This window comes from Rhinoderma darwinii, chromosome 6 (genome assembly GCF_050947455.1).
Source record: "Rhinoderma darwinii isolate aRhiDar2 chromosome 6, aRhiDar2.hap1, whole genome shotgun sequence".
Classification (NCBI taxonomy): Eukaryota; Metazoa; Chordata; class Amphibia; order Anura; family Rhinodermatidae; genus Rhinoderma; species Rhinoderma darwinii.
In genome coordinates this window covers 14025135-14047886 of record NC_134692.1, presented here as the reverse complement: position 1 = coordinate 14047886, position 22752 = coordinate 14025135, and the positions used below count along the sequence as shown (strand labels likewise).

At 40.4% G+C, this 22752-nt stretch overlaps 1 protein-coding gene across 1 annotated transcript in view; it reads left to right on the top strand.

Moving 5' to 3' along the window:
- Window positions 1-3110: 3110 nt before the first annotated feature.
- The window catches only part of TMEM163 (transmembrane protein 163), a 121699-nt gene continuing 102057 nt past the window's right edge, over window positions 3111-22752 (top strand). Inside the window, exons 1-2 of the mRNA XM_075829193.1 lie at window positions 3111-3734; window positions 10574-10693. Coding sequence (XP_075685308.1) covers window positions 3539-3734; window positions 10574-10693 — 316 coding nt within the window. The 5' untranslated portion in view covers window positions 3111-3538. The remainder of the gene's footprint in view (window positions 3735-10573; window positions 10694-22752) is intronic.

Here is a 22752-nt window from a genome sequence, read left to right as displayed (position 1 = left end):
CTGTTTATGCCCCATATAGAAGTTAGGCCGCCAGTTTGTACCCCCATAGATTTAGTGCCGTCTGTAGATAGTGCCACATAGCCCCCCTCCCTGGTAGTGCCACATAGCCACCCCAGATAGTGCCACATAGCTGCCCCTCCCAGGTAGTGCCACACAGCCCCTCCCCCCGGTAGTGCCACACAGCTCCCCCTCCCAGTTAGTGCCACACAGCCCCCTATCCCAGGTAGTGCCACACAGCCCCCACCTCCCAGGTAGCACCACACAGCCCCCACCTCCCAGGTAGCACCACACTTCCCCCACCTCCCAGGTAGTGCTACACAGCCACCCGCCCTGGTAGTACCACACAGCCACCCTTCCTGGTAGTACCACACAGCCACCCTCCCTGGTAGTACCACACAGCTACCCTCCCTGGTAGTACCAGTACCACACAGCCTCCCTCCCTACTAGTAGCGCCTTTGGGCTTCCCTCTAGGAGTGGAATCCCCAGCCAGAGCATTACCGATGCTCTGGCTGGGGATTCCGCTTCAGGTGATACCCCTGACAACACTGTCCATATATGGACAGTGTTGTCAGGGGCCACCCCAGAGCCACAGTCCAGGGCAGAGCACTACTAGCGCTCTGCCAGGGACTCCTGCTCTGCTCCTGACAGCACTGTCCATATATGGATAGTGATGTCTGGAGCAGAGCTAAAGTCCCAGGCAGAGCACTAGTAAAGACTCTGCTTTGGTACTATAGCTCTGGGGAAGACCCTGACATCACTGTCCATATATGGTTAGTGATGTCAGGAGCAACCCCAGAGCCAAAGTCCCGGGCAGTGCGCTACTAGCACTCTGCCTGGGACACTGCTCTGCTCCTGACAACACTGACCATATATGGACAGTGATGTCAGGGACCCCTGGCTTCCGCAGAGATGGAGTCCTGGATCTATCTATCTATCTATCTATCTATCTCATATCTATCTATCTATCTATCTATCTATCTATCTATCTATCTATCTATCTATCTATCTATCTATCTATCTATCTATCTATCTATCTATCTATCTATCTATCTATCTATCTATCTATCTATCTATCTATCTATCTATGAGGTCCACCGTCCAGCAGCACCAGCTTTAAAAGTATAGATGGGTGCACGCCTTGGGAACCCGATCACAGTTCCATATCCAATAAACATCCAATGATAGGCAGCACTCCAATGTCAAGGTGAAAAAATAGCTTTAACAGCTCTCGTGCAACGTTTCGGCTCTGTGCTTGAGAAAGGCTCACTGCAAAGAGCCGAAACGTCGCACGAGGGCTATTAAAGCTATTTTTCACCTTGACATTGGAGTGCTGCCTATCATTGGATGTTTATCTATCTATCTATCTATCTATCTATCTATCTATCTATCTATCTATCTATCTATCTATCTATCTATCTATCTATCTATCTATCTATCTATCTATCTATCTATCTATCTAGTTACATTCACAACTACATAGGTAAATGAACAGTATGACAATGAATATCTTTACAGTTACATAATCATAAATGCATTTTAGCAGTATGGGGTGGGGGGCACCTGGTAATTATGGCACGCCATCTGGATGTCTCCTCTGAGGGCATTTTCCTTAGAGAAACTAAGATATCTCTCATCTGCCTTCTTATAATGGCCCTACAAGTAGATGGATATAAGAGGGTCCCGGCTTCCCTTGCGGCTCTGTAGATGCTGTGGTCTCCCCTTACTCTCATACCTGAGCAATGTATAGAGGCAAACCACCAGTCAGCGGGGTGTTCTGCACTGTATAGTGACTACATTATTTCCAGGAGGAAAAGTGAGAAAATACCACGGCACCACATGGTGCAGATCACAAGCAAAAATTAGGAAACAAACAATGGTGAAACTGTTGCTCACCTTTAGGAGTTGTGCAAGTAGTAGGCACAACTCTACTGTAAGCAGGTAGTAATGTAAATGGGTGATGTAGCTGCAGCTAAGTCCAAACCGGTGGTTCACAGACAACCGCACAAAGAGACATTTAAGTAGAAAAAATTGAGGACCAACGTACAGCGCTGCTAACATCAAATTGGAGTCCAGACAGAAAGGTGATAAATGGGATTTATTGGGTTTAAAAATAATAAATAGGCAATTAGGCTACACGTTTCGACGCTGGACTAGCATCTTCATCAGTCCAGCCTATCTAATTGCCTATTTATTATTTTTAAACCCAATAACTCCCATTTATCACCTTTCTGTCTGGACTCGTTTGATGTTAGCAGCGCTGTACGTTGGTCCTCAATTTTTTTCTACTTAAATGTACATTTTTTCCAGACCTCTTATCCCTGAATACCCGGCCAGCTGACGCCTTAAGTTGCAAAACCAGGGGCCTCAAATTACCACGTCATGTTTTGTGCTGGTGAACTATTAAGTGAAAAAGAGGGCATTGGGCCCTATAAGGCACTAAGGGCTGGATCCTACTACAACCTGCACCACCTAAAGTATCACGCTTGTGTAGCCCTTACTCTACCAGTTCATGACTATTTGCAGTTGGGGTCCCCTTTTTTTTCCTCCTGCACTGCTGAGGGATGCTGCAGCCTGTGTCAGGGCATATAGTAGCCTGTTTGGGGCCAGTATTTTGTAGGACCTATGGTCTCTCCCTGCGCTCCTGCCTGTGCTCTGACTAGGTCCCACACAACTCTAATAGGGTAAAAGCCCTGCAATATGCAAAGAGATTGCAATAATTCCAGACCCCCCATCAGTATGTGCAACTCCAGGTAATTCACCTGCCTGTGTCTCCCCTGCACAGCTGAGTGGTGCTTCAGCTCCATAGTAGCTATGGGGGATAGGGGCAGTAGTCAAGAAGAGCCTGTCCTCTCCAAGTGTTTTACCCAGCAACCTGCATACTGGGTCCCTCCTTGTATATTTAGGGCCCCTATCCTCACTATATAGTGTATTTCTGTATAATAGGAGGCTTACAAATATTTCTGTAGGCTATTGCATTGTTTGCAAAGCCCCCAGCCCTGTGGGTATAGGATCTGACAAGCAGGGTGTCGGAGGGTCCCAGATCTTTTCAAGCATCTATGGTCCCTCCCTGAACTATGAATGACTAGTACATTTATAGGATGGAGCTCTTCTCCATCCCCTCCGCAAACAGGATATTAGGGGGTCCCAGCTCCATATAGTCCCACTTTGCATTGATCTATGTATAGGGAAGAAACAGTCCCTAGATAATGGGATGCATTACAATGGTATTGTTAACTGACCCCCCTATGCCAGCTGTGGCCCCCTGTCAGTGTGTGGGACTCCAGCTAGTCACCTGCCTGTCTCCCCCCTGCACTGCTGAGTGATGCTGCAGCCTGAGCTCAGTGCAGGCAATAGGAGGCAGGATTCAGTGACTGCTTGTCTTGCTGTCCTCCTCTGCCAGGCTGCAGCCCTCTCTCTGTGGCTGTCATGAGCTTGCACTGAGCTTGCACTAGTAGTGAGTGATCCAGCAGCACCCAGTGCACACAGCACAGCACCCTCTCCTCACACCTGGGTGCCACATTCCCCATCTCCAGCCGTCATGGACCCGTTTGACACAGAGCTCTGCTACCCCCCGGACCCCAGCATTGTGCAACCCAACTGTAACGGACAACCAGCTGCAGGACGCCCGGATCAGATACCCAGCAAAACCCTGGAGGTCCCAATCCAAATGGAGAGAGATCAGCAGATGAAGATGAGTGAGAGCGGCGAGTTCAGTGATCTGGTGGAGAACAGAGGTGGGTGAGTCCCTGGAACTTGTTCTGCACACACAGCTGCAGGGTGCCGGCAAGGCAGGGGGGAAGTTTGGGGGTCCAGAATAAAGTAACTTCAGTAATGTTCAGTCACACCAGCTGCAGGGGGGTCCATCAGGGTCCTTACTAGTGGACAGACCAGGACTGGAAGATAGCATTAACCCCCTATGACCTGTGTCCACTACATCAGGTTATTATAGACTGAATAATCTCCGCGTTTAGATATGTAACTTGTGCTCTCCACATTGTATCTATAATATCAGATAAAAGGTCTAGTAAGATTGCATCAATTCTCCAATAAATATCATGTGATCACTACATTGTATCAGACCATTAAAATATGACATGAGATCAAAATGTGTAAAAAAAAATAAAAAAAAATACAATGTGTCAGGTCTATATGTCTGGTGATCATTACATCTATTTGTAAATAAAGATACTAATAGCTACATTGTATCATATCCCTAATATATAACATGGAATCACTACATTGTATGAGATCTGTGATATAGGATCCTTACACTGTCACATATCTGATATATAATCCCTACATTGTATTAGATCTCTAAAAGATAACATGATCCCTTCATTGTGTCAGATCCCTGATATATGATCCGCAAATTGCATCAGATTTCTAATAAATAACTTGTGGTCACTACATTGTATCAGATCTCTAAAAAATGACATGTGATCCCTACATTGTATCAGATCTCTAAAAAATGACATGTGATCCCTACATTGTGTCAGTTGATATATGATCCCTAAAGTGTATCAGATCTCTAATTTATAACATGTGATCACTACATCATATCAGATTCATCATATGTGATAATATGTGATCCCTACATTATATCAGATCTCTGATACCTGATCCCTACAAATGTCCTTATGAAACACATTGTATCGGATTAGACTCCTAATGTATGACATGTGATCCCTACATTGTATCGGATTTCTAATATGAGGGGCTCAGTACAGTGGTGGAGGTGGAGGGAATACTGTCCTCTCTACATACATTCATTCAGTTTGTTCTGAAGTTTTTTTTTACTACATTGTGATAATTTACAGCCAGACCCCCCCCCCCCCCCAGCGATCCATGGTTTAATCTGGACTTGGATGAAATAGATTTGACCCCCCCCCCCCTCCTCAGTACCACATCCAACAAACACTCGATTTTTCATATGGAGAATTGTTCGCACTGTTGGAACCATTGTCCATGCACATTGCAGGAATGGGACAGTATTTGTAGCATTTAATCAGTAAGGACCGAGAAGAATTTGTTCCAGTTATTGGATCATATTTCTATTGGACGGATCCAATCATTTTGTGGCCATAGATCTCATTTTTGATAATCGCGGTCTGCGTCTTGATCATTATTTATCATTGCTTTGTCTATGACATGATTTAGGTGTAGCGCTGTAATTCTTGTTTTACATTTGTTATTATGTGATATCTCTTTAAGATGGATCATGTATCATACTATAAATATCCATGGGAGTAGTGGATCCTGGATAACGGGGGTGGGGGGCAGAATAACACCCTATGTGGGGTGATTGGTGAGCGTACACCAGTCATATATGGTTATAACAGACTTTTACGTTGCTTTCTCAGCTCATCACCTAGCCCTGAAGTGCCTAAGTGTCTTGTCTGTGATATGTCATTAGCACCAGTGTATGACTTGTGGCAATCTTCAATTATGCCAGGGATGTGTGTGTGTGTGTGTACTTGGTTGTTTTTGCTTGTTGTGTTTGTGTTGTGCTATGTGCAGGCGGGTATATATGTATTATCTGTTATGTGTGGATGGCTTGTGATCTGTATGTGTTTGTGCATTTATGTTGTGCGTATTGCATAAGTTGTATGTGTGTATGATATCTATTTGTGTATGTGTTTGTATTTGTGTTGGTTCTGTACATGGCTTGTGATTTGTGTTTATGTGGCATGTATTGTTTGTGTATGTGTGTGTATGATATATGTTTGTACAAATTATGTTTTAGTTGTGTGTACAGTATCTGTAAACGTTTATTTGTGTGCTGGGTGTGTGGTATGAGTTTTGTACGTGGTTTTTGTGTATGGGATGTGTTAGTTGTGTTCGTATGGTATATGTTTGTGTATGGGATGTGTTACCTGTGTTCATATGGTATTTGTTTGTGTATGGGATGTGTTGGGTATGTGTATTGCATGGGCTGTATTAATGTGTATGTATTTAAGAGTGTATCTGTGTGTATTCAATGTGTGTGTATGATATATGTTTGTGTATATGATGTGTTAGTTGTGTGTATGGTATTTGTTTATGTGTGTGGCATCAGTTGTGTGTATGATATATGTTTGTGCATATGATGTGTTAGTTGTGTGTATATTTGTTTATGTCGATCTGGCATGAGTTGTGCGTATAGTATATGTTGGTGTATATGATGTGTTCGGTGTGTTTATTGCATGAGTTGTTGGTATTAATGTATATGTATGTATGTGGGTATTTTTGTGTATGGGATGTGTTGTGGGATTGCGTTGGATACAGTGTACAAGGCTTGTGTTTGTGTGTTCATGTCTTTTGCTCATTCTAGACTCTTTCAGCTCTTCAGGTACTGGTGTATTTGTATATATCACATGTGTGTGCTTGACGGTGGGGATAGCATGTATGTATGATATGAATTGCTTTTGTGTATGTGTGTGTCATGTGCACATTGTAGGTGCTTTCAGCTATTCAGATGCTTCAAGGGCAGTATGAATAATTGAAAACAGAGTCTAATGTGGAAAGCATAAAATCAAAGCAGAGACATTATACCATTCACATGATGAGTTAACCGAGGTGGTAACAAATCACATTAAGGGGCAATTTAGAAAGATAAATAGATATGTATATGATAGATAGATAGATAGATAGATAGATAGATAGATAGATAGATAGATAGATAGATAGATAGATAGATAGATAGATAGATAGATATCAGATAGATAGATAGATAGATAGATATCAGATAGATAGATAGATAGATAGATAGATAGATAGATAGATAGATAGATAGATAGATAGATAGATAGATACATAGATAGATATTAGATAGATAGATAGATAGATGATAGATAGATATGAGATAGATAGATAGATACATAGATAGATAGATATTAGATAGATATGAGATAGATAGATAGATAGATAGATAGATAGATAGATAGATAGATAGATAGATAGATATTAGATAGATAGATAGATAGATAGATAGATAGATAGATAGATAGATAGATATGAGACAGATAGATAGATAGATAGATAGATAGATAGATAGATAGATAGATAGATAGATAGATAGATAGATAGATAGATAGATAGATATGAGACAGATAGATAGATAGATAGATAGATGATAGATAGATAGATAGATAGATAGATAGATAGATAGATAGATAGATAGATATGAGATAGATAGATAGATAGATAGATAGATAGATAGATAGATAGATAGATAGATAGATAGATAGATAATGAGATACATATTTATTTTTCCTTTTTTTGGATAGATCAGACCATGTGAGATGTGAATATTAACCCTGACAGGCCTGTATCTTTCCCATCTCATGTCTATAATATACAGTGGGGCAGGATTGTTTCTCTCACTGTAGAATAAACCTTAACCCTTCTACTGCCAGCTACGTGAGGGTCACATCAACAATGTGATTTTTTTCTTTTTTAAGGTTGAAACAAAGGGTTAATGTCGTCATCAGCACTTCCACTATATATAGTTATTGATTGTCAGCGGATGATTCAGGCCTGAGCAGCGCGGGGATTTATCAAATGCTTTACAAGGGATTAAAAAGGGAGAACAAAGGCGACTGACGACCATATGGCAGGACCCCGGCAGAGGGAACAGCTGGAGAATATAATGGATGGGACTGGCACCTGTATAGTCCCTATGGGGACCTGCCGAGTCCGGATGGTGGAGGGGCATATTGTTAATATGCAGAGTTGAGATAGAAATAGGAAAGTGAAGACACAGTAATAGAAAGCGACAGACATAGATACAGATGGGATGTGGAGGAGGAAGGAATCACAATCTATTTTCGGCTTCATACTCTGCTTTACGCCTGATGGTGGGATCGGCTGCTTCTCTCTCTACAAGGAAAATGTCATTGCCAGGAAATAATTGTATTTGCTTTACATTTTTTTCTTCATGAAACTAATTTTAGATCCCTAGAAATACATCACCAGGTGTCTTCTGTTTTTCTATATACCAATAATAAAATCGGATTTAGACTTTGCCGGCCAATCAGAATGACATCTACATTTATCAAATAATCCAGGACCAGTGGCATACACAGAAATCCTAGGGCAACCTAGCAAAATTCAGAATGGGCCTCACTCCGTCAAATCTATGTTCACCATTCTGGGCTGATTCATGTCATAATATATTTGGATTGGGGGGGGGGGGGAGGGGGCTCTGTTTTCTGAATTTGATAAATTATACAATACTGATTTCACCACTAGAGGAGCTCACTGCATATGGATATTTACAATGAGTAATGAACTCAATGGAATATGTATACATCTGTATGCAGCAAGCTCCCTCTAGTGGTGGCTGCATATAGCTACTATTACAGTTTTCTGCCGTAGAAGAGTCGCAGATTGCGGAATAACTGTAAACTTTTTTCTAAAGATGGGTGTGGCTTAATGGGAGGGAGGGCTTCATCTATTTGCAAAGAGGAGTGGGGGAAGGGAAGTGACAACTGCTCTGAACACATTTATGGCTTACAGAAGTGGTTGTCATTTTTCAGGCTCATTCAGAATAACTTTCCTTTTCTGGCAGCGTCTTTGATCATTTTTTGTAGCAGGGGACTCTGCAGATTAGCTGAACATATGGACGCCTTTAAATTCCGGATTTTAATACATTCATAATCTCTGTTCCCATGGTTTCAGGTTCTATGTATCTATATGTGCACATAGGAATGTGTAGGCAAAGAATCATTGTTAATATGTTGACTGTATTCTTCATTATTGATGGTTATTTGGGTGCCAACACCCCCCTTCCCTATTTCCTTGGGACAGTTCTATGTTGTAGAGGATAAAGGTATAAGGCTTCAGGAATAGGGGCAAGGTCTTTAGGACATATGGGTTTGGGCTTGTTAGGTCCAGATAGAATGCAGCTTTCTCCAGTACTTTTTTTTTACCTCTGAGAAATAAGAGCCTATTTAAAGGAACACTGCAGGAAACAGATACACTGGGCTATGTCTAGTGCCGGACCTAAAGGGGCGGAGCATGACACTATTTTTGGTGTTTTTTGAATTTCTGAATCATGCTTCACTGCTCTTCCTGGAGTGAAATCCCCGGCCAGAGCATTGCCGACGCTCTGGCCAGGGATTCCTGTCCTGGAGGAGCCCCTGGCGTCACTATCCATATATGGAAAGTGACGTCAGGGGCTCCTCCAGGAGAGGAATCCCCAGCTAGAGCATCGGCAACTGATGGCACTGTGGCATTATCTACAGAAGACACTGTGACATTATCTACAGTGGGCACTGTATATATGGGGGCACAAACTAGGGCCCTAACTTCTATACGGAGACATAGGGGGCCAAACTTTTATATGGGGGCACGAACTGGAGCCTAACTTCTACATCGGGGCACAAACTGCCCCCACTAGTTCCACGCAAAGGGGCCCACTAAGTCTGTGTTGCCCCAGGGCGCACAAAAACCTGGAGGCGGCCCTGAGAAAGGGAGCGCCTAAATAATGAATGAGCACATTATTTTAGACTTGCCCATGACCCACTGCTGCCATTTTTGGAAAACGGAGAAGGAGAAAACAGATACAACTAAAAAACCTCTGATAATAACTTGAATAAAAAGGAAAACCCAGAGACTTATATTTATCAGGGATTTATTTGATCGTAGGAGGAAATACTCTAAAAACTATATACATATATATATATATATATATATATATATATATATATATATATATATATATATATATATATATATATATAAAGAAAGCTTAATATTGCAAGATGAAAAGTTATTTAAATTTCTATGATACTTTTACAATTTCAAGATGTCTACTTGCTGTCAGTGAATGTGTTCACTCTTATTTACATTTAAGGATTAAATCTAGTGCAGACATATAATATTTTTCACAGCTGAGGGTTTGCTATAATGTGTAATTATAACCACTGCAGCAGCACAAATAACTAGAGACAGGGCTTTTCTACATTATGTTAGTGCAGGCAAAATCTATTAATATGGAGTTCAAGCTGTTTATCTCATAGTTACCTAGACTGGATCTATTGTAACGAATGCTCAGTAATTGACAGAAAGCAGAGATACTAAAAATGGTGAGGAATTTTAAAGTAAAATATGTTAGAAGTTGCAGATCTTTTCATTATTCAAATATTCATTGTTATTTAATCAAGAATAAACAATGGAAAAACATTGTTTTTCCTAGTTCCTTACGATCATACCATAAACCAGAAAGTTATAAACCGACATCTATTGGTTCCTGTGAATGGATGGAATTGTTGGAGGAACCTGGAAGCAAATGTTACATTTCCCTGCAGCGCCACCACAGGGGAAATGAAGAACTACACAGTTTCCTTTTAAAACAATGGACTGTTCATATAATGCGTGGATGTGCTGGGTCCTCCAAAGTGGGAGACTCTCTTGTAGCTCTTTGTTATCCTAATAAATAGTGACATCAGAATTTAGGATTAAAAGTGGTAACATTAAAACCCTCCTTTTATACAGATATTATTTTTTATTAACATTCGTTGTCCATTATAACATTCTACAAATGACTGTTAATATCTGTGCAGTAACCTTTATCCATGTGTTTTCTATTTAGGTTTATTAGAAAGCAGCACAAAACTTAAGCCACATGAAGCCCAAAACTACAGGAAAAAGGCCTTATGGATATCGTGGACGTCCATCGTTGTCACATTGGTCCTGGCGGTTGCAGCCTTTAGTGAGTATGCGAAAAAAAATTTTTGAATTTTCCTAAACACTAATGGATCCACATTTCTCAATGTTTCCCAGTTTAAAATTACGGGTCCCCTACTAATAAATCACATCCCAACTACCTAAACCTTGTTCTCGTTTGACCGATCACACTTCAAGCAAGGATCGTCCTGTTTTTCAAGCACGTCACTTTCATGATGTACATAATATCTGTATGAAAAAATAATAAGTTATGGTCAAACTTCAACTTTTTCACCATTATAAAAATCTTAAGAGGTCAGGACTGTTGGCCTGTAGGATTTCACACAGTGCTGGACTGGCCCACCAGAGAACCAGAGAAGCCTCCGGAGGGTCCAGGTTCCTACACAATAAAGGGCCAAAAACTTTCAGCAGAAGACAACCACATTTGGAGCTGACATTGGAACCAATCAATGACCTCATATTACTTTTTATATTCCATATCATTGTTTTATCGACCGCATTATATCCCTGGTATTCCGACTGAACAACCCAACTCTATAGGCTGATGCCAGGTCGTCATGTGGTGCCAGCCTGAAATGTGTTTTCTCCATGTCTCACATGACTATAGTATAGACTTATCTCTTGCTGACATGAATTAGGTTAGAATCAATTTGCACAGTAACATAAGTAGCTGAATGGTTTCTGTAAGACCTGTCCTTTGTGGTTGGAGAAGCAAGTAATGTTAAAATAGCTACATAGTGAGTAATCTTCCCAAAAATAAATTTCGACGTCTGAATAGATACATCAGACAGACTTTAAATTTTGCAGAGAAAACTATGTCTAAAAATTCTCCGTGAAATTTCTATTTCAATTATTCTATCGCATTTTAAACTGTCTCCTAAAGGCACAGCTGAATATGCTACCATAGAGATGTCCTAATATTGCTGCACCCACTTAACTATCAGGTTTCAGGAGAGGTGAAGATGACTCACTTCCTTGCTGTCCTGTCTTCTTTGAAACAGGACCCTTGGTTTCTTCTTCCTGTCCAGTTGGAACATTTGGAGCCATTTAGTGGGGGGAAATTGTATTTTCTAATTCAGCTTTAAAAGGTCACTTTGTAGATACCTTAATTTAGTGTTTCTCTAAATGGGTTCTGATGAACCTTAGGGTCCCGCCAAGGGTCCCAAGTGATCCAAGAGATGAAAACTGTGAATGAGGCTTTAAGCGGGATGGGTGATTGTGTACAGGAACATCGATCAGCTTCCCATTTACTACACATAAGGGATGGAGTTTGCCACCAAAGCATCAGGACACACTTCATCAGAGCTTCTGGAAATACCCTATAAAAATAGGTTTCATATGTTTTTCAGCTCTGGTACTAAAGATCCATATGGGGTGAGCACCCAAAAAATAAGATTTTTTGCCTTCATGAATGGACATGTTACTGGAGGTTCAAGTCTGCAATCCACACCATTATATGGTACCATCACTTGGTCATCCACTATTAAGTATTCCTGGCAGAGCTTTGAAGAGTCTGCTGCTCCCTCATTAGACCCCCCCCTAGGAGTCCACAGTTAAAGTCACTGGACTGGGCATCCATGCAGATCCCCAGCGGCAGTGCCACTTTCCTAGTTCCAGGGCCCCATCAACCCTGTACCACATATGTCAGCTGTTTACAGGACTTTCATCTGACCAGCTACAATGCTGAGCACCTCTGTCTTAACTAGTAAGAGCTTTGCCAACTTAATCAGAAAGTTTTGTAAAAATCTTGGAGAGTTGCACCTCGCCACTGGTGTCTCAGCTCAAATACCCTCTGTACTACTGCAAAGAGTGTTTCTTCTCTGCTCCTGACCTCTGCTATAATGTTTCTCCTCAAAGATTTGAAGCATTATGCCTCATTTTCATGCATTACCTTTTACAAATGCCCTAATAATGCTGAATTAGGGGGTGCCATGGCATCCTCTAAGTGGTCTTCTCACTGCCAATCAGAGAGCTGGAAACTGTTTTGGTAATTTTTTCCTCTCCTCTGATCCAAGGGAATTGAGGAGGGCCTAAGATATAGCACCCTTTGTGGGTCAAGTCAGCCGTGGGACTAGCTTCTTCTGGTTTCCTAAATGCAGTAGACCCACTAATTCAACTTTAAAGGGGTTGTCTTATGAAGACAACACCTGTCAATGCTGTTTTAGGGCAGATGGACAACATAGAGGGGTTCTCTAGCTCGGGAACCCTCTCTATGGGCCAGAACAGAGAAATGCTCGGAGAGCTCCCGTTCTTGCAGACTCGGGCTGTCCATGTTTTATGTGGACAGCTATTTATCTGAAGGGCTGCCATGTAATATTACATTTCACCTGCAGTGGTCGCTTTGGAGGACATTACTCCCCGGCCTCCGCTTTCCCCAGTAATGTTGGCTGTTTAAAGGGGGCCGGGAGGGCGGTAGGGGGAGGGGTGCCAGGAGCTAGACTCGTGGCGATCAGCTCTGTTCTGAATGGGGATGAGACAACCCCTTTAATAGGAGATTGTACAGATGCCATTATATAAAGGGATATTGTCCTGTTGACAGGTTTCCTTTAATATGACATTTATCATTATCGTTGCTGGTTAAGAGGAAAATAATAACTTCTTAATAACAAGACCACTTATCTCCAGCCTCACTCAACAGCCCAGATAATTCACCAGTGCTCAACCTACAAGACACGACATGAGGGGATTGTGTCAGCTCCCAAGAGGGATTATTGAACTTTACCTACAGCCTTTCTGCAAAACTTAGCATATATTAAAGAAAGCAATTTATAGGAAGAGAATGGTCCAGGCGCCGCGCAGGAAAACATTACCATATAGCATTGAATCAGGATGGAGCCGGGTTTACTCTACGTACTGAAGTGTGAATAGAATTTCCCCTCTCCTGGTGTTAAAGTCAGTAGGGCAGAAATGTTATCTCACGGCTGTTGAGCGTTAGAATATAAAAAAAAGACGATTTACACCACTATTTTACATAATAAAAAAAGCGAAACATAAATTGTAAATGGCATTAACCAATTATTTTAAGTGAATTCCTCATTGGTGAGCATTAGTTCTACATGAATATCCGTCTAGGTCCATATTCATGACCATAAGAGACAGTATTATAGTAGTTATATTCTTGTACATAGGGGGCAGTAGTATAGTAGTTATATTCTTGTATATAGGGGGCAGTATTATAGTAGCTATATTCTTGTATACAGGGGGTCAGTATTATAGTAGTTATATTCTTGTATATAGGAGCAGTATTATAGTAGTTATATTCTTGTATATAGGGGCAGTATTATAGTAGTTATATTCTTGTATATGGGGGCAGTATTATAGTAGTTATATTCTTGTATATAGGAGCAGTATTATAGTAGTTATATTCTTGTATATAGAGGCAGTATTATAGTAGTTATATTCTTGTATATAGGAGCAGTATTATAGTAGTTATATTCTTGTATATAGGAGCAGTATTATAGTAGTTATATTCTTGTATATAGGGGCAGTATTATAGTAGTTATATTCTTGTATATAGGAGCAGTATTATAGTAGTTATATTCTTATACATAGGAGGCAGTATTATAGTAGTTATATTCTTGTATATAGGAGCAGTATTATAGTAGTTATATTCTTGTATATAGGGGCAGTATTATAGTAGTTATATTCTTGTATATAGGGGCAGTATTATAGTAGTTATATTCTAATATATAAGGGGCAGTATTATAGTAGTTATATTCTTATATATAGGAGCAGTATTATAGTAGTTTTATTCTTGTACATAGGAGATGTATTATAGTAGTTATATTCTTGTATATAGGGGCAGTATTATAGTAGTTATATTCTTGTATATAGGAGCAGTATTATAGTAGTTATATATTCTTGTATATAGGAGCAGTTTTATAGTAGTTATATTCTTGTATATAGGAGCAGTATTATAGTAGTTATATTCTTGTATATAGGAGCAGTATTATAGTAGTTATATTCTTGTATATAGGAGCAGTATTATAGTAGTTATATTCTTGTACATAGGGGCAGTATTATAGTAGTTATATTCTTGTATATAGGGGCAGTATTATAGTAGTTATATTCTTGTATATAGGGGCAGTATTATAGTAGTTATATTCTTGTATATAGGAGCAGTATTATAGTAGTTATATTCTTGTATATAGAGGCAGTATTATAGTAGTTATATTCTTGTATATAGGAGCAGTATTATAGTAGTTATATTCTTGTATATAGGAGCAGTATTATAGTAGTTATATTCTTGTATATAGGGGCAGTATTATAGTAGTTATATTCTTGTATATAGGAGCAGTATTATAGTAGTTATATTCTTATACATAGGAGGCAGTATTATAGTAGTTATATTCTTGTATATAGGAGCAGTATTATAGTAGTTATATTCTTGTATATAGGGGCAGTATTATAGTAGTTATATTCTTGTATATAGGGGCAGTATTATAGTAGTTATATTCTAATATATAAGGGGCAGTATTATAGTAGTTATATTCTTATATATAGGAGCAGTATTATAGTAGTTTTATTCTTGTACATAGGAGATGTATTATAGTAGTTATATTCTTGTATATAGGGGCAGTATTATAGTAGTTATATTCTTGTATATAGGAGCAGTATTATAGTAGTTATATATTCTTGTATATAGGAGCAGTTTTATAGTAGTTATATTCTTGTATATAGGAGCAGTATTATAGTAGTTATATTCTTGTATATAGGAGCAGTATTATAGTAGTTATATTCTTGTATATAGGAGCAGTATTATAGTAGTTATATTCTTGTACATAGGGGCAGTATTATAGTAGTTATATTCTTGTATATAGAGGCAGTATTATAGTATTTATATTCTTGTACATAGGGGCAGTATTATAGTAGTTATATTCTTGTATATAGGAGCAGTATTATAGTAGTTATATTCTTGTATATAGGGGCAGTATTATAGTAGTTATATTCTTGTATATAGGGGCAGTATTATAGTAGTTATATTCTTATATATAAGGGGCAGTATTATAGTAGTTATATTCTTATATATAGGAGCAGTATTATAGTAGTTTTATTCTTGTACATAGGAGATGTATTATAGTAGTTATATTCTTGTATATAGGGGCAGTTTTATAGTAGTTATATTCTTGTATATAGGAGCAGTATTATAGTAGTTATATATTCTTGTATATAGGAGCAGTTTTATAGTAGTTATATTCTTGTTTATAGGAGCAGTATTATAGTAGTTATATTCTTGTATATAGGGGCAGTATTATAGTAGTTATATTCTTGTATATAGGAGCAGTATTATAGTAGTTATATTCTTGTATATAGGGGGCAGTATTATAGTAGTTATATTCTTGTATATAGGGGGCAGTATTATAGTAGTTATATTCTTGTATATAGGGGGCAGTATTATAGTAGTTATATTCTTGTATATAGGAGCAGTATTATAGTAGTTGTATTCTTGTATATAGGAGCAGTATTATAGTAGTTATATTCTTGTATATAGGGGCAGTATTATAGTAGTTATATCCTTGTATATAGGAGCAGTATTATAGTAGTTATATTCTTGTATATAGGGGACAGTATTATAGTAGTTATATTCTTGTATATAGGAGCAGTATGATAGTAGTTATATTCTTGTATATAGCAGGCAGTATTATAGTAGTTATATTCTTGTATATAGGAGGCAGTATCATAGTAGTTATATTCTTGTATATAGGGGGTAGTATTATAGTAGTTATATTCTTGTATATAAGGGGCAGTATTATTGTAGTTATATTCTTGTATATAGGAGCAGTATTATAGTAGTTATATTCTTGTATATAGGAGCAGTATTATAGTAGTTATATTCTTGTACATAGGGGGCAGTATTATAGTAATTATAGTCTTGTATATAGGGGCAGTATTATTGTAGTTATATTCTTGTATATAGGGGACAGTTTTATTGTAGTTATATTCTTGTATATAGGGGCAGTATTATAGTAGTTATATTCTTGTATATAGGGGACAGTTTTATTGTAGTTATATTCTTGTATATAGGGGCAGTATTATAGTAGTTATATTCTTGTATATAGGGAGCAGTATTATAGTAGTTATATTATTGTATATAGGGGCAGCATTATAGTAGTTATATTCTTGTATATAGGGAGCAGTATTATAGTAGTTATATTCTTCTATATAGGTTGAAGTATTATAGTAGTTATATTCTTATATATAGGGGGCAGTATTATAGTAGTTATATTCTTCTATATAGGTTGAAGTATTATAGTAGTTATATTCTTATATATAGGGGGCAGTATTATAGTAGTTATGTTCCTTAACATTCCTAATCATACAACACAGTTCCTTTTCCATGTCTTTAACGGTGTTAACCATGTTTTTTTTTTTAAGTTGTATAATTGATTTGTAAGGATTATTTGCACCATTTTGGAGCGACGGAAGACTGAACAGACATCACCTCCAGCCATGGCAGGACGTTTACTTGAATCTGCAGCGGGTGGAAGCGATTTCTGTTCAGTCGTCCATCGCTCCATTGAAGGACCTGCGGGATGAAGTGACGTCACAGCGTGATCTTGTGAGATCATCCTGTGCTGTGAATCAAGCTGGGCTGGAATGAAAAGAAGTGTATGATGGCGATCGCACAGCGTTATACACTTTTCTATACAACGCCCACTTGGTGAATAGAAAAAAACGCCCAGTTGGGCATTTAGAATAAATTAGCATAAATCAAAAAATGTTCATAACTTGGTCAATAATAAAAGTTAAAAACAAAAAAACAACACAGTAGTTATATACATCATAGCACCTATTAGATTAGGTCGGAGATAGGGAAGTTATAAACTGGTGACGGAGCCTCTTTAATGAAATATAAGTTTATGGTATAAACGAAAAAAGCAAAAAAATATATATATTTTTAAAAATAAAATGTTTTTTAAATGCATACAACATGCATTGAGCTGCTCTGAGGTTTTGTCCTCCGATAATTTTTGAATATGGCGTCCTCCAACAATAACACGTCCAAACCTAGGATGATGTATGCTGTACAATGTATTTCACAGTCTCATGGTATTTCTTTGAAATCCTATAGAAGCAGGAGGGGCTTTGTGTGTTCTTGCTGAATGGGCTTCCAGTAAGTGACGGTCTGGGACGCTTGCTGTCTCTTAAGAAGCTTCTGAGATTGATCTTATTGTCCACCTTCCCTTTTATGAAGCTGCTTTAATGTAATAAGAGAACACGGCTTCGTTAGGAATACAAAACGATGCGACTTCACGTGAATTGAATATAAAAGCCGGGATTATAACACCGCTGCTAGATCTTCCTGAGAGCCTGGAATAAATCTTAGCCGCAGCCTGTCACCATCAGACTTGAGATCGACGTGTTAACTAGAAGAGATAATGCCCCCCCCCAACACCACAACACAATGTCACCGCAGGGAAGGTTACCAAATATCTCTATATTCCATCTATCGATCTACTGTATATCATAGACGTTTTTGACAAATATCGCAGTTTCTTAGTTGTATTCTGGGCAAGAATAAGACTCACATAGAGGTTGTCACCCATTTTTTCTAAAATGCGAAACTTCCTAATTATGCAGAGTTCGGTCCATCGTAGGAATAGAAAAACTAAAATAACGTCAGTGCCGAATCTGTCACATGATGAACACCATTGGCACCTGACAGACTTTATTGACTTTAATGGGGTCCGTTGGGCGTCCATCATGGTGTCCAGATTTGACCGGAAAACAAAGCAACTTATGCTGCACAATTTTTTCCGCCCTTTTTGATGGAATCTGCGAAGGAAACTCCTAATGTAGCCTCCAAAGCAGGTGTAAACCAAGCCTAAGGCCGAATACACGTGGCTGTAACGAGGCTACATTCTAGCGTTTGTTGACAGCTGCAAGACTCGCTCTATGGTGATCTAAGTTCGGTTCCCTTGGACCGCGGGGATTCTGGGACTTGTAGCGGTAATTCATAACCTAAAATGTGACTTATGGTCTGTTCGCACTACTGTCATGGCTTCCGGAGCCATGACATGAATGACCGATCCATTTTCAAAAAGATCCGGAAATATCCTATTGACTTACAATTGGGTCCGTAAGGTATCCGTTTGGGTTCTAGTGCAAAACTGAACCCCGATAAAACGGAACACATCGTCAACGTGAACAGAGCCTTACTAGGATGACATCAATTGGCAGCCTAGGAAAGCTGAATGATAACTCAGTGAGAGTGGTAATGATGACCCTATGGACCTTACCCAGCTTTTCTATAGTTAGATATAACTAGGAAAGGTTGAATAGAATTTTAAACAATTCAAATCATACAAGACTTCATTTTCCCATATTTTTTTTTAAACTCGTTTTATTAAAAGTAACTGTCAGAGTCAATCCATCACATACAGCAGGGGAACATTATACATTCAATAGTGCATATGTCATAAGACTCAATATATACAAAGGGAGTACTCGCAGGTATCCGTCATGATAACCCGTGGTTCGCAGACCACTCACACATAATACAGAATTCTCAATGCATTCCACCCTGTCTTTTATTACATTACATCATGACAATAGGAATACTCCCACATTTCCATGTTCTATCACCCCGCCTCAATCCTCTTGTACATCATACCCTGGAGCACCTGGACATGTCCTCCTCCCTAGTCTTTTACCCTCTCCCACCTCCAGCTTGTGTCAGAGCAGCTGTCAGCCCTTGGACTGTACAATGAGTGAGACTCGATGAGCACCATCCATCCCAGATCAGATCAAATTTAGCTGGCTTTCCCCGGTGTTTATACACTATTTTCTCAAATGGGAGCATGTCATTGACCATTTTGCGCCATTGCGCTACTGTCGGGGTCCTATCCGCCATCCATCTCATGGCCACCGCCTTCCTTGCCATAAACAGTGTTTCTCTGAGAAAGATCCTCTCATATACTGACCATTGCTCCTCATTTAGCAGTCCCAATAAACACACCTCCGGCCTGCAAGTTATCGTCCTCCCCATCACTGCCGTTAATAATGCAACCACCTCCTCCCAGAAACGAAGAATCCGGTGACAACCCCACATTAGGTGTATGAAGTCTGCCCTCATCTCTCCACACCTATGACATTGTGAGGACTCCAATCTTCCCATACGATGTAACTTTACGGGCGTTAAATAACATTGGTGGATGATAAACAGTTGCACAAGTTTATTATTTGCAGCTGGTGAAACCAGCAGATGGGAGCCCTGCGCCTCCCTCCATTCCTCTGCTGTGAGATGTGGGATTAATGCACGCCACCTATCCTCCACCCCCAGGGGTTCCATTTGCATTTTAGCCTCCATTAGATAAGAATAAATTTGGGAGATAGCACCTCTTGTAAACGGCGTGCACAGCCTCACCACCAAGTCACAGCTAGAGTATGTCACGGAGTTCAATGGGAATTGTGCTACTAGAGCATGATGAAGCTGTATGCAATATAATTCATCCCCTGGCGGTATATTGAATGCTGCCCGAATCTCGCTCACCGTCATCACCGACCCTTCTTCCATTAACAGTTGTGATACAGTAACTACCTCTCTAGATGACCAGTAACGTTTCCCCACCAACCCATGCAAATGAGAAAAGCTCGGGTTATCCCACAACGGACTCTCCGCCACCACCCCCACACATCCCAGTACATCTTTAGCCTGTTGCCAGACTCGTCTCGCCAGCTTATGTAAGGGTAACAGGGAGCGGTGTCTAAAATCATACGGCTCCAGTATCGGCCATAGATTTTTTAAGCCCAACACTCGGGCCAGGTGATTCTCAGCATTAGTCTTTAGGGGGGGGGGAGACCCAAGAGATCAAATACCTTAGCTGCCCCGCCAAATAATATAGAAAAACATCCGGTAACGCAGCCCCAGCCTCATCTTTAGGTCTTTGTAGAATCGACAGCTTGAGTTTAGATCTCCCCCCCCCCCACACAAACGGCGCAAACAACGAGTTTATTATTTTAAAGAACCTTTTAGGCACCAACACATCCATGTGCTCCAGCACATACAAGAACTTTGGCATTACTATCATTTTTAATAGATTGATACGTCCTGCTACTGACAGAGGCAGGCCCTTCCACACCTGTATTTTGTCCCTTAGATACGTGACCAAGGGCGCTACATTTAACCCATACGATCTAGTGCTATCTCTAGCAATATTAATCCCCAGGTACTTGAACTCTGATCTTACCGGCAGTCCGCTAAACTGGGTGCCCCATCCACAATTATCCTGTCTCAATGGCATCAAATACGATTTAGACCAATTAATTAATAACCCTGAGTATCTTCCAAAATCGTTAATAAGGGAAATAGCTCTAGGGAGGGTTGCATTGGGGTTCGCCATAAACAACGCCATGTCGTCCGCATATAATCCTATCCGGTCCTCTCTGTCTCCTATTCTAATTCCCATATATGCAGGATCCTTCCTAATTTTAAGAGCCAGTGGTTCAATGGCTAAAGCGAAGAGAAGTGGCGAAAGAGGGCACCCCTGCCTCGTGCCCCTATGGAGGCCAAAGGAAGGGGACAGAGCCCCATTCACCAACACCTGCGCTCGTGGAGACTTATATAACAAGGAAACCCAATTAATAAATCTCTCCCCAAACCCAAATCTTCGCAGTACTGCTAGCAGATAAGGCCATTCTACCGAGTCAAATGCTTTGGCCGCATCCAAAGATGCCACTGCCCAGTCCTGCTGCTCCTCCCAGCCGATCTGTGTCACCACCTGCACCCGCCTAATATTTTCTGAGGTGGACTTGCCAGGTATAAAGCCACACTGGTCTGAATGGATAATCTCACTTATCACTCTGCAGAGTCTACTAGCTAACATCTTAGTCAAGATTTTGTAATCCACTGTCAGCAGCGAGATCGGTCTATATGAACCACATTCTTCTGGTTTTTTGTCTGGCTTCAGCAACACAATTATGGTGGCTTCACACATGGATTCCGGAAGAGCGGAATTCCGATAGCTGTGTTCAAACAGGGCCAGCAATTGGGGGGCCAGCAGCTCTCCATATTGTAAATAAACCTCCAGAGGAATACCATCCGGCCCTGAAGCCTTCCCCTTAGCCAATGAAGCCATTCCCTCCAACACCTCATCTAACGTAAATGGAGCCTCAAGCGATGCCACCCCCTCCGCTGTCAATGAAGGAAACGATATTCCATCCAAGTAGCCCTCCATCTCCTCCATCCTATAATCAACTTTTGATGCATACAACTGATCATAAAACTGTGTAAATTGCTCGAGAATCTCTCCCGGGGAGGTGTAGATCTCATCTCCAGGCCCCGCAATGCCCATCACCGGGGGGGATCTAGAGCTGTTCCGTACCATTTGTGCCAGAATTTTACCCGATTGGTTGCCCAGTTCAAAATGAGATTGTTTGCTAAAGAATAAGCTACGCGATGTCTTATCCCTCAGGATCTGCAAATACTGTCTACCCAACTCCAGCCATGTATTCCGGTTAACTGGTGTGGGATCCTGAACAAATGCCCTTTCCGCCTGTGAGCATTGATATGCTATGTCCTCCTCCTGCAAGGCGGATGCTCGTTTTACATAGGATATGGAGGATCGGAGACACCCCCTTAAATAGGCCTTGAGGGTATCCCACACCAGTGACCGATTTTCCATCTGGGCATGCGCTTCTATAAAAATTGATAACTGATCCGGTATGCGATCATTCTGTTGGATGAGCTGAAGCCAAAACGGATGTATTTTACCCATCCCCCTTCTGCCTACCTGTGGCCTTTTTAATGTCAATAATATCGGGCTATGATCCGAGATCCCCCTCGGTAAATGATCCACTGATTCTATCTCCTGGAAAACCGCATGTGATCCAAATATATAATCAATTCTGGACAGCGCGTTGTATTGCAAGGTGTGACATGTAAATTCTCTGATCCCTTCATGTGTCACCCTCCACAGGTCTATCCATCCCATTTCCTTTACCAACATGCTCAATTGAGTGGGACTACCCGGGCCTCTACTCCCATTTCCCGGCAGTCTATCCATACCTGGGTCCATTACCAAGTTGAGATCCCCCATCATGATCCCCGGGGTGTGCTGCCACAAATCTGACGGCTTCCTGAAT